The sequence below is a fragment of the Colius striatus genome, unplaced genomic scaffold, assembly GCF_028858725.1.
Source record: "Colius striatus isolate bColStr4 unplaced genomic scaffold, bColStr4.1.hap1 scaffold_213, whole genome shotgun sequence".
Classification (NCBI taxonomy): Eukaryota; Metazoa; Chordata; class Aves; order Coliiformes; family Coliidae; genus Colius; species Colius striatus.
Genome location: NW_026908503.1, coordinates 1 through 12,500, shown reverse-complemented (window position 1 = coordinate 12,500; position 12,500 = coordinate 1). Strand labels below are relative to the sequence as shown.

The window sequence follows — 12,500 nt, the reverse complement described above, 5'->3', positions numbered from 1 at the left end:
ACCAGAGCAAGCCAGACACCACGGGCCGCCCACGCATGGCCAAACCCCCGGGAAGAAGGCAAGGTGGCACCGCTGACACCTCGCCCGTTGGTCATCGGGCTCTCGGCATGGGAGGCCAGAGAAAGCCGAAGCAGGCTCGAGACTCTACGGCCGCCTGCACGACTCAAGCTCACCGCCAATGACAGCGGGCAGCTGCACCGGCTCTGCCCCCCGACGTGCAGGGGGGGACAGGGCTCCAGCTTAAGGCCGGAAAGAAAAACGCGTTCTAGGGGGGGAGAGCCAGCAAAAGCCACGGGAGCAGGCTCGAGACTCTCAACCCCCGGAGTTCATCTGCATTGGACTGGCCAACCGCCGGGAGCGGCAGCCCCTGTGTGTGTTACTCTTGCCCGCTTCGCAGGCGTCCCCAGCTTAAGGCCGGGGGTGGGGGTGAAAAGAAGGATGAGGCGACGCCACCTCACCGCCAAACATTCCATTCCCTCTTGGATCAGACCCTCAAAGGAGCTGGCGGCAGCCACGGGAGGCTGGACACCATCGGGGGGGGCAAATTCTCGTCCTGGTTCACCTTTTTGCCCAAAATCAGCGGGGTCATCCCAAGGGACCCAACGGAGGAGAAGGGAGAGAGAAAAGCCACTGGGGCAGGCTAGTCTCCCCCCCACAGCGTTCGAGTGCCTGGCGACCGCCACCAAGCATCAAGCTCTGCCCGGGGTGAACTCGGCTTCAAGCCAAACCCTCAACACCGGTGCCAGGCATGCAACGGACAGCGGTTGCGACCGTTCTCCAACTTTCCCCGGGTCTCTCGACTGTGCTGGGGTGGGGGTTTGGCATAGCAGCGCGAGAGAGCAACCGTGCCGAGCAAGCAGGCAATTTGAGCCACCACCGGGACAAGAGCCACCTCAACGGCCGACCAGCGCCCCACTTAACACCGGCCGCGCCGCGGGCATTGCAGCCGCTCACGAGCTGAGCTGCAAGCGCGAGTCACCGCTCGCCCCTATAGTATGTAAAACTAAGTCCACGCCCGGTTTCGCTTTCAAGAGAGCGACTATGGACTTTACCGGGGTGGCGCTGTACTGCTGCCGCTTTCTACGATGACGCAACTGGAGGCAGCGCGAAACAGCGACCCCTTCGAAAACACCAAGGCAGCCGCAGGGAGCACAGGTCTACCCCGAAGGTCCGTAAGGCTCGTCATGCCGGTGCCGGGTAGACCGCGAAACGATGCAGAGCAGGGTGGACCTGGCGGAGCAAATAAATAGACCCGGCGGCATCTCGGAGCCGGGAAGGCACGGCGGCTCCGCCAGAGCGAGGAGGAAACCGGGTGGCGCTGCGGAGCAGGGTAGACCTGGCAAACAACGCGGGAGACCGGGTGGCGCTGCGGAGACGGGTAGACCTGACCAACAGCGACGGAGACCGCAAGACCGGGTGGCGCTGCGGAGACGGGTAGACCTGGCTACACCGCAGGAGCGGGAACGGGTGACCGGGTGGCGCTACGGAACCCGGTAGACCTGGCTAACACCGCCGGAGCCCAGGAGGCCGGGTGGCGCTGCAGAGCCGGGTAGGCCTGGCGACACCGCCGGAGCCGTAAAGGGAGAACGGGTGGTAGCGCTCCGGAGAAGGGGAGGCCTGGTGGTACCGCCGAACCGGAAAAGAGAAAATGGGTGGTGCTGCGCATACGGGAAGAGCTGGCCAACACCGCCAGAGCTCGGGAGACGGTGGCGCTGCGGAGCCGGGTAGGCCTGGCGGCACCGCCGGAGCCGGGGAGACCAGGTGGTTCTGCGGAGCGGGGTAGACCGGGCCAACACCGCCAGAGCCGGAGAGGCCGGGTGGAGCTGCAGAGCCGAGTGGGCCTGGCGGCACCGCCGGAGCGGGGAAGGAGGACCGGGTGGTTCTGCGGAGCCGGGTAGACCGGGCTAACACCACCGGAGCCCGGGAGGCCGGGTGGCGCTGCGGAGCCGGGAAGGCCTGGCGGCACCGCCGGAGCCGTGAAGGGAGACCAGGTGGTTCTGCGGAGCGGGGTAGACCGGGCCAACACCGCGAGAGCCGGAGAGGCCGGGTGGCGCTGCAGAGCCGGGTAGGCCTGGCGGCACCGCCGGAGCGGGGAATGGGGACCGGGAGGTTCTGCGGAGCAGGGTAGACCGGGCAAACACCGCCGGAGCCGGAGGGGCAGGGTGGCGCTGCGGAGCCGGGAAGGCCTGGCGGCACCGCCGGAGCAGAAAAGGAGGACCGGGTGGTTCTGCGGAGCCGGGTAGACCGGGCTAACACCGCCAGAGCCCGGGAGGCCGTGCGGCGCTGCGGAGCCGGGTAGGCCTGGCGGCACCGCCGGAGCCGTAAAGGGAGACCAGGTGGTTCTGCGGAGCGGGGTAGACCGGGCAAACACCGCGAGAGCCGGAGAGGCCGGGTGGCGCTGCGGAGCCGGGTAGGCATGGCGGCACCGCCAGAGCGGGGAATGGGGACCGGGTGGTTCTGCGGAGCCGGGTAGACCGGGCCAACACCGCCAGAGCCGGAGAGGCCGGGTGGCGCTGCGGAGCCGGGTAGTCCTGGCGGCACCGCCGGAGCGGGGAATGGGGACCGGGAGGTTCTGCGGAGCAGGGTAGACCGGGCAAACACCGCCGGAGCCGGAGGGGCAGGGTGGCGCTGCGGAGCCGGGAAGGCCTGGCGGCACCGCCGGAGCAGGGAAGGGGGACGGGGTGGTTCTGCGGAGCCGGGTAGACCGGGCTAACACCGCCGGAGCCCGGGAGGCCGGGTGGCGCTGCGGAGCCGGGTACGCCCGGCGGCACCGCCGGAGCGGGGAAGGGGGACCGGGTGGTTCATCGGAGCCGGGTAGACCGTGCAAACACCGCCAGAGCCGGAGAGGCCGGGTGGCGCCGCGGAGCCGGGTACGCCCGGCGGCACCGCCGGAGCCGTAAAGGGAGACCAGGTGGTTCTGCGGAGCGGGGTAGACCGGGCAAACACCGCGAGAGCCGGAGAGGCCGGGTGGCGCTGCGGAGCCGGGTAGGCATGGCGGCACCGCCAGAGCGGGGAATGGGGACCGGGTGGTTCTGCGGAGCCGGGTAGACCGGGCCAACACCGCCAGAGCCGGAGAGGCCGGGTGGCGCTGCGGAGCCGGGTAGTCCTGGCGGCACCGCCGGAGCGGGGAATGGGGACCGGGAGGTTCTGCGGAGCAGGGTAGACCGGGCAAACACCGCCGGAGCCGGAGGGGCAGGGTGGCGCTGCGGAGCCGGGAAGGCCTGGCGGCACCGCCGGAGCGGGGAAGGGGGACCGGGTGGTTCATCGGAGCCGGGTAGACCGTGCAAACACCGCCAGAGCCGGAGAGGCCGGGTGGCGCCGCGGAGCCGGGTAGGCCTGGCAAACACCGCCGGAGCGGGGAAAGGGAGATCGGGTGGTTCTGCGGAGCCGGGTAGACCGGGCAAACACCGCCGGAGCCCGGGAGACCGGGTGGCGCTGCGGAGCACGGTAGGCCTGGCGAACACCGCCAGAGCCCGGGAGGCCGGGTGGCGTTGCGGAGCCAGGTAGACCTGGCTACAATGCCGGAGCCCGGGAGACCGGGTGGCGCTGCGGAGCCGGGTAGACCTGGCGACACTTTCGCAGCCGTGGACACCTGGTGGCACCCGCTGTAGCTGGTTGTGCGTAAAACCAACCTTTCCACGCACCTTTTCACCCCGTACCCCAACTTTTTCGAGAGTTAGGAGTCTCTGCTTCCGGATGGGGTGCCCCACTGCCAAGTCCGCGCCTCGAGGGTTTATTTTTCCTTTTCTTTTCTTCCTCCTCCTCCCCCTACTCCTTCTCCTCCCCCCCCCCCCAAACTTTTTACCGTTGTTTTTTTTGGAATTTTATTTTCCGGCTTGAATTTATTTCTTCATTTCCCGGGAATAAAATACGTTGACCAGCTGTAAATGTGTCTGCAGGTGCCAACTCAGACATACATGCTTCCCCCCCCAAACAGACATACACACAGATAAGCGCGCGAGCACCACCCCCCCCGCCCACCCCCCCCCCCCTTCCTCTCTCTCCCGCCCTGAGGAGGTCAGGTGCTTCTCCTCTCCAAGCAGTCTGTCTGGCGCCCCCGAGGAGGGGGGGCGGGGGAAGGCGCAGAGAGGTAGCTGGATCCTCCTTCAGGGAGGAGTGGGCGGCATTTCCCGCCTAGCCAAGGGTCACGGGCTCATTTGTGGCGCCAGCAGCGGCAGGGGAAAGGAGGGGGGTGGTCTGGCACAAGGGAAGGCAACAGGGCGGTCGGCGAGCCGGAGTCTGGTGGAAAGGTAGGCTGAAGAAGAGATGGTTTCCCTTTTGACAAAGATTTCTGTTTAGGTCAGTTGAGAGAGTTTTGGGGGTTTTGGGCTTTTATCCCTTCCCCCCCACACACACCCCCACCCCCACCCCCACCCCCGGCTCAGCGTTCGTTTGTTTTTCAACTCGTGGCAGCAGGTGGAGTACAAGGGGGGGCGGGCGGCAGGCAGGACTGCAGCAGGGCGAGTGACTGACTGAGAAAGAAACGCGGGAGTCGGGGCAGGAGCACGGGCTTGTGCCCCGGGAGCCCGGGGTCGAGACTGCACGGCGCCGGGACTCCCTTCTGCCGCGCGGCTGGGAAACAGGAAGAGACGCCGCTGGGTCCTAAAGTCTCCCCGCGGCGGTGGCAAAGCCGGCAACGGTGGGCAGGGACAGGAGTGAGGAGACAGAGACGCCGCTGGGTCCTAAAGTCTCCCCGCGGCGGTGGCAAAGCCGGCAACGGTGGGCAGGGACAGGAGTGAGGAGACAGAGACGGCGCTGGGTCCTAAAGTCTCCCCGCTTCAACTTCCCGTAGGGGCGGCTGGGCAAGGAAGCAAGCCACACGGTCCAGGAATCGGGGGGGGGGGGTGGGGGGGTGTGTGTGTTCCTGTGTCACAGTGAACCGTGTGCGAGGCCGACGAGGAGGGGTGGGGCAGAGAAGGGAGGCTGGCGGGCGGGGGGGGGGGTTGAGGCACGGGGTGGGGGGGCGGTGGGGTTTGGGGAGGGGGTGGGCGCGGCGGAGACAGGGAAGGGCAGCCAGGCTCCAATAGGCAGCATGTGTCACAATGAACCTTTTATCGGGGTGACGGTGGAGAGGGATTAATGGCGGCCGGGTTTGCAGCAAGCCACAGGGTGCAGGGCTGGGGCGGGGAGGGGAATAGCCTATATCACAGTGAGTAGTATGTGGGGTTGTCGGGGGGATGGGGGGAGGTGCGGTGGAGACAAAGAACGGCGGCTGGGCTCATAGGGGAAACCTGTGTCACAATGGACCTGTTGCCAGGGTGACAGTGGAGATGGGGTAATGGCGGCCGGGCTCGCTGCGGGCCACGGGGTGCGGGCTTTGGGCGGGGGCAACCTGCATCGCAATGTACCTGTTGAGGGCATGAGGGTGGAGACAGGGTAACGGCAGCTAGGATCGCAGCAGGTCACGGGGTGCAGCGTGAGTGGAGGGACGGCCTGCATCACAATGAACGCGTTGTCGGCATGACGGCGGAGACGGGATAACATAAGCCGGGCCCTCAGCGGCCCTCGGGTTGCAGGGTTTCGGCGGGGAACGGCCTGCGTCACAATGAATCCGTTTTCAGGGTGACGACGGAGAGGGGCAACGGATCCCGGGCCCGCAGCAGGCCTGGGTTTGCAGGGTTTGGGCGGCGGCAGCCTGGGTCACAAGGAAGCCGTTGTCGGGGTGGCGGCAGAGAGGGGCAATGGACCCAGGGCCTGCAGCGGGCCTGGGTTTGCAAGGTTTGGTCGGGGGCGACCTGCATCACAAGGAAGCCGTTTTCAGGGTGACGGCGGAGATGGACAACGGACCCACGGCCTGCAGCAGCCGTGCGTTTGCTAAACTTGGGCGGGGGCGGCCTACGTCACAATGAACCCGTTGTCGGGGTGACGGAGGAGAGGGGCAACAAACCCCAGGCCCGCAGCAGTCCTGGGCTTGCAAGGTTTGGGCGGGGGCGGCCTGCATCACAATGAACCCGTTGTCGGGGTGACGGAGGAGAGGGGCAACGGACCGTGGGCCTGCAGCGGAGGGCGGCAGTGGGTGAGGAGTCCGAAAGCCAGGAAGGGACAAGAAAAGGTTTGCAACTGTGTTGATAACGCCGCCTTGTTGTCTTGCAGCCCGTGTCATCAGCCGCGTCGATGCGCCCCATGCATGCGTGTGTCCGTGTGATGCGCTCGTGTCAGCTCCCAGTCGACCCCATTCCCTGGAAAGGAGCAGCGAAGCAGCTCCTCGTCCTCAGGGCCGTTCGGCTAAGTCGGGAGGGTCCTGCACCCAATCAGGTACTGCGATCAGGTACTGCCCAAGGAAGCCGATGTCGGGGTGACGGAGGAGGGGGGCAACAAACCCCGGGCCCGCAGCAGGCCTGGGTTTGCAAGGTTTTGTCGGGGGGGGGCCTGCGTCACAATGAACCCGTTGTCGGGGTGACGGTGGAGACGGGCAAAAGACCCCGGGCCCATAGCAGGCCTGGGTTTGCAAGGTTTGGGCGGGGGGGGGCCTGCGTCACAATGAACCCGTTGTCGGGGTGACGGCGGAGAGGGGCAAGAGACCCCGGGCCCATAGCAGGCCTGAGTTTTCAAGGTTTTGGCGGGGGACGGCCTGCGTCACAGGGAAGTCGTTGTCGGGGTGACGGCGGAGAGGGGAACAAAACCCCGGGCCCGCAGCAGGCCTGGGTTTGCAAGGTTTGGACAGGGGGCGGCCTGCGTCACAGGGAAGTCGTTGTCGGGGTGACGACGGAGAGGGGCAACGGACCCAGGGCCCGCAGCAGGCCTGGGTTTCCAAGGTTTCGGCGGGGGACGGCCTGCGTCACAATGAACCCGTTGTCGGGGTGACGGCGGAGAGGGGCAACGGACCCAGGGCCCGCAGCAGGCCTGGGTTTTCAAGGTTTGGTCAGGGGCGGCCTGCGTCACAATGAACCCGTTGTCGGGGTGAGGGCGGAGAGGGGCAACGGACCCAGGGCCCGCAGCAGGCCTGGGTTTGCAAGGTTTTGTCGGGGGCGGCCTGCGTCACAATGAACCTGTTGTCGGGGTGACGGCGGAGAGGGGCAACGGACCCAGGGCCCGCAGCGGGCCTGGGTTTGCAAGGTTTGGTCGGGGGACGGCCTGCGTCACAAGGAAGCCGTTGTCGGGGTGACGGCGGAGAGGGGAACAAAACCCCGGGCCCGCACCGGGCCTGGGTTTTCAAGGTTTGGTCAGGGGCGGCCTGCGTCACAATGAACCCGTTGTCGGGGTGACAGCGGAGAGGGGCAACGGTCCCCAGGCCCGCAGCAGGCCTGGGTTTTCAAGGTTTGGTCAGGGGCGGCCTGCGTCACAATGAACCCGTTGTCGGGGTGACGGCGGAGAGGGGCAACGGACCCAGGGCCCGCAGCAGGCGTCTGTTTGCAAGGTCTGGGCGGGGTCGACCTGTGTCACAATGAACCCGTTGTCGGGGTGACGGCGGAGAGGGGCAACAAACTCCAGGCCCGCAGAAGGCCTGGGCTTGCAAGTTTTGGGCGGGGGCGGCCTGCGTCACAATGAACCCCTTGTCGGGGTGACGGAGGAGAGGGACAACGGACCGTGGGCCTGCAGCGGAGGGCGGCAGTGGGTGAGGAGTCCGAAAGCCAGGAAGGGACAAGAAAAGGTTTGCAACTGTGTTGATAATGCCGCCTTGTTGTCTTGCAGCCCGCGTCATCGGCCGCGTCGATGCGCCCCATGCCTGCGTGTGTCCGTGTGATGCGCTCGTGTCGGCTCCCAGTCGACCCCATTCCCTGGAAAGGAGCAGCGAAGTAGCTCCTCGTCCTCAGGGCCGTTCTGCTAAGTCGGGAGGGTCCTGCACCCAATCAGGTACTGCGATCAGGTACTGCCCAAGGAAGCCGATGTCGGGGTGACGGAGGAGGGGGGCAACAAACCCCGGGCCCGCAGCAGGCCTGGGTTTGCAAGGTTTTGTCGGGGGGGACCTGCGTGACAATGAACCCGTTGTCGGGGTGACGGTGGAGAGGGGCAACGGACCCCGGGCCCATAGCAGGCCTGGGTTTTCAAGGTTTGGGCAGGGGACGGCCTGCGTCACAGGGAAGTCGTTGTCGGGGTGACGGCGGAGAGGGGAACAAAACCCCGGGCCCGCACCGGGCCTGGGTTTTCAAGGTTTGGTCAGGGGCGGCCTGCGTCACAATGAACCCGTTGTCGGGGTGACAGCGGAGAGGGGCAACGGTCCCCAGGCCCGCAGCAGGCCTGGGTTTTCAAGGTTTGGTCAGGGGCGGCCTGCGTCACAATGAACCCGTTGTTGGGGTGACGGCGGAGAGGGGCAACGGACCCAGGGCCCGCAGCAGGCGTCCGTTTGCAAGGTCTGGGCGGGGGCGACCTGTGTCACAATGAACCCGTTGTTGGGGTGACGGAGGAGAGGGGCAACGGACCGTGGGCCTGCAGCGGAGGGCGGCAGTGGGTGAGGAGTCCGAAAGCCAGGAAGGGACAAGAAAAGGTTTGCAACTGTGTTGATAACGCCACCTTGTTGTCTTGCAGCCCGTGTCATCGGCCGCGTCGATGCGCCCCATGCATGCGTGTGTCCGTGTGATGCGCTCGTGTCAGCTCCCAGTCGACCCCATTCCCTGGAAAGGAGCAGCGAAGCAGCTCCTCGTCCTCAGGGCCGTTCGGCTAAGTCGGGAGGGTCCTGCACCCAATCAGGTACTGCGATCAGGTACTGCCCAAGGAAGCCGATGTCGGGGTGACGGAGGAGGGGGGCAACAAACCCCAGGCCCGCAGCAGGCCTGGGTTTGCAAGGTTTTGTCGGGGGGGGGCCTGCGTCACAATGAACCCGTTGTCGGGGTGACGGTGGAGACGGGCAAAAGACCCCGGGCCCATAGCAGGCCTGGGTTTGCAAGGTTTGGGCGGGGGACGGCCTGCGTCACAATGAACCCGTTGTCGGGGTGACGGCGGAGAGGGGCAAGAGACCCCGGGCCCATAGCAGGCCTGAGTTTTCAAGGTTTTGGCGGGGGACGGCCTGCGTCACAGGGAAGTCGTTGTCGGGGTGACGGCGGAGAGGGGAACAAAACCCCGGGCCCGCAGCAGGCCTGGGTTTGCAAGGTTTGGTCAGGGGGCGGCCTGCGTCACAGGGAAGTCGTTGTCGGGGTGACGACGGAGAGGGGCAACGGACCCAGGGCCCGCAGCAGGCCTGGGTTTCCAAGGTTTCGGCGGGGGACGGCCTGCGTCACAATGAACCCGTTGTCGGGGTGAGGGCGGAGAGGGGCAACGGACCCAGGGCCCGCAGCAGGCCTGGGTTTGCAAGGTTTTGTCGGGGGCGGCCTGCGTCACAATGAACCTGTTGTCGGGGTGAGGGCGGAGAGGGGCAACGGACCCAGGGCCCGCAGCAGGCCTGGGTTTGCAAGGTTTGGGCGGGGGACGGCCTGCGTCACAAGGAAGCCGTTGTCGGGGTGACGGCGGAGAGGGGAACAAAACCCCGGGCCCGCACCGGGCCTGGGTTTTCAAGGTTTGGTCAGGGGCGGCCTGCGTCACAATGAACCCGTTGTCGGGGTGACAGCGGAGAGGGGCAACGGTCCCCAGGCCCGCAGCAGGCCTGGGTTTTCAAGGTTTGGTCAGGGGCGGCCTGCGTCACAATGAACCCGTTGTCGGGGTGACGGCGGAGAGGGGCAACGGACCCAGGGCCCGCAGCAGGCGTCCGTTTGCAAGGTCTGGGCGGGGGCGACCTGTGTCACAATGAACCCGTTGTCGGGGTGACGGCGGAGAGGGGCAACAAACTCCAGGCCCGCAGAAGGCCTGGGCTTGCAAGTTTTGGGCGGGGGCGGCCTGCGTCACAATGAACCCATTGTCGGGGTGACGGAGGAGAGGGACAACGGACCGTGGGCCTGCAGCGGAGGGCGGCAGTGGGTGAGGAGTCCGAAAGCCAGGAAGGGACAAGAAAAGGTTTGCAACTGTGTTGATAATGCCGCCTTGTTGTCTTGCAGCCCGCGTCATCGGCCGCGTCGATGCGCCCCATGCCTGCGTGTGTCCGTGTGATGCGCTCGTGTCGGCTCCCAGTCGACCCCATTCCCTGGAAAGGAGCAGCGAAGTAGCTCCTCGTCCTCAGGGCCGTTCTGCTAAGTCGGGAGGGTCCTGCACCCAATCAGGTACTGCGATCAGGTACTGCCCAAGGAAGCCGATGTCGGGGTGACGGAGGAGGGGGGCAACAAACCCCGGGCCCGCAGCAGGCCTGGGTTTGCAAGGTTTTGTCGGGGGGGACCTGCGTGACAATGAACCCGTTGTCGGGGTGACGGTGGAGAGGGGCAACGGACCCCGGGCCCATAGCAGGCCTGGGTTTTCAAGGTTTGGGCAGGGGACGGCCTGCGTCACAGGGAAGTCGTTGTCGGGGTGACGGCGGAGAGGGGAACAAAACCCCGGGCCCGCACCGGGCCTGGGTTTTCAAGGTTTGGTCAGGGGCGGCCTGCGTCACAATGAACCCGTTGTCGGGGTGACGGCGGAGAGGGGCAACGGACCCAGGGCCCGCAGCAGGCGTCCGTTTGCAAGGTCTGGGCGGGGGCGACCTGTGTCACAATGAACCCGTTGTCGGGGTGACGGCGGAGAGGGGCAACGGTCCCCAGGCTCGCAGCGGGCCTGGGTTTGCAAGGTTTCGGCGGGGGACGGCCTGCGTCACAATGAACCCGTTGTCGGGGTGACGGCGGAGAGGGGCAACAAACCCCAGGACCGCAGCGGGCCTGGGTTTGAAAGGTTTGGGTGGGGGCGGCCTGCGTCACAATGAACCCGTTGTTGGGGTGACGGAGGAGAGGGGCAACGGACCGTGGGCCTGCAGCGGAGGGCGGCAGTGGGTGAGGAGTCCGAAAGCCAGGAAGGGACAAGAAAAGGTTTGCAACTGTGTTGATAACGCCACCTTGTTGTCTTGCAGCCCGTGTCATCAGCCGCGTCGATGCGCCCCATGCATGCGTGTGTCCGTGTGATGCGCTCGTGTCGGCTCCCAGTCGACCCCATTCCCTGGAAAGGAGCAGCGAAGTAGCTCCTCGTCCTCAGGGCCGTTCGGCTAAGTCGGGAGGGTCCTGCACCCAATCAGGTACTGCGATCAGGTACTGCCCAAGGAAGCCGATGTCGGGGTGACGGAGGAGGGGGGCAACAAACCCCAGGCCCGCAGCAGGCCTGGGTTTGCAAGGTTTTGTCGGGGGGGGGCCTGCGTCACAATGAACCCGTTGTCGGGGTGACGGTGGAGACGGGCAAAAGACCCCGGGCCCATAGCAGGCCTGGGTTTGCAAGGTTTGGGCGGGGGACGGCCTGCGTCACAATGAACCCGTTGTCGGGGTGACGGCGGAGAGGGGCAACGGACCCAGGGCCCGCAGCAGGCCTGAGTTTTCAAGGTTTTGGCGGGGGACGGCCTGCGTCACAGGGAAGTCGTTGTCGGGGTGACGGTGGAGAGGGGAACAAAACCCCGGGCCCATAGCAGGCCTGGGTTTTCTAGGTTTGGTCAGGGGCGGCCTGCGTCGCAATGAACCCGTTGTCGGGGTGACGGCGGAGAGGGGCAAGAGACCCCGGGCCCATAGCAGGCCTGAGTTTTCAAGGTTTTGGCGGGGGACGGCCTGCGTCACAGGGAAGTCGTTGTCGGGGTGACGGTGGAGAGGGGAACAAAACCCCGGGCCCGCAGCAGGCCTGGGTTTGCAAGGTTTGGTCAGGGGGCGGCCTGCGTCACAGGGAAGTCGTTGTCGGGGTGACGACAGAGAGGGGCAACGGACCCAGGGCCCGCAGCAGGCCTGGGTTTCCAAGGTTTCGGCGGGGGACGGCCTGCGTCACAATGAACCCGTTGTCGGGGTGACGGCGGAGAGGGGCAACGGACCCAGGGCCCGCAGCAGGCCTGGGTTTGCAAGGTTTGGGCGGGGGACGGCCTGCGTCACAATGAACCCGTTGTCGGGGTGAGGGCGGAGAGGGGCAACGGACCCAGGGTCCGCAGCAGGCCTGGGTTTGCAAGGTTTGGGCGGGGGACGGCCTGCGTCACAATGAACCCGTTGTCGGGGTGACGGCGGAGAGGGGCAACGGACCCAGGGCCCGCAGCAGGCGTCTGTTTGCAAGGTTTGGGCGGGCAAAGGAACAATAAGAAAAGAGGAACGGGGTGCAAGCGGCATGCGCGTGTTTTTGTTTGCTCGGAAGATTCTGCGGCCAGGCGGCATCCTCGACGAGGTAAGCTAAATGGGTATCTGTGAATTCGTTACTTAGTTAATTCATTGTCACTAGACAATTAGCTGATGAAGTTCATTTGTTTATGAGTAAAAAAAAAAAAAAAAAAAAAAAAACCAAAACAAAAAACCCCACTAGCTAACTACCTTTGAATTAAGAATCGAATTGGGATGAATCCTCTTCATTCAGTTTTAATTCATGTATTACAGTTTGTTGCTACGCTAAGAGCAATCAACGCTCAATGGACACACACATCGGCGGAAGTCATTTCCAGGGCCAGGAGTTTTAATTTGCGCGTGTGTGATGATTAAAAACATAGCGGCGGGGCTGTCGCCAGGTCCACCCTCCCTGGCAAATCGGCGGGGGGGCGCGGGGGGGGCGCGGGGGGA

General features: G+C 65.5%; 1 protein-coding gene across 1 annotated transcript; it reads left to right on the top strand.

Annotated features, from left to right (window-relative positions):
* The first annotated feature begins 4,213 nt into the window (after nt 1–4,213).
* On the top strand, nt 4,214–10,959 carry LOC133629177 (uncharacterized). The gene is made up of 6 exons (XM_062019837.1): nt 4,214–4,250; nt 6,094–6,268; nt 7,633–7,794; nt 8,467–8,628; nt 9,906–10,080; nt 10,841–10,959. Exons 2-6 carry the CDS (start codon nt 6,115–6,117, stop codon nt 10,890–10,892), a joined length of 705 nt encoding a protein of 234 aa, XP_061875821.1. The 5' UTR covers nt 4,214–4,250; nt 6,094–6,114; the 3' UTR covers nt 10,893–10,959.
* The last annotated feature ends 1,541 nt before the right edge of the window (nt 10,960–12,500 follow it).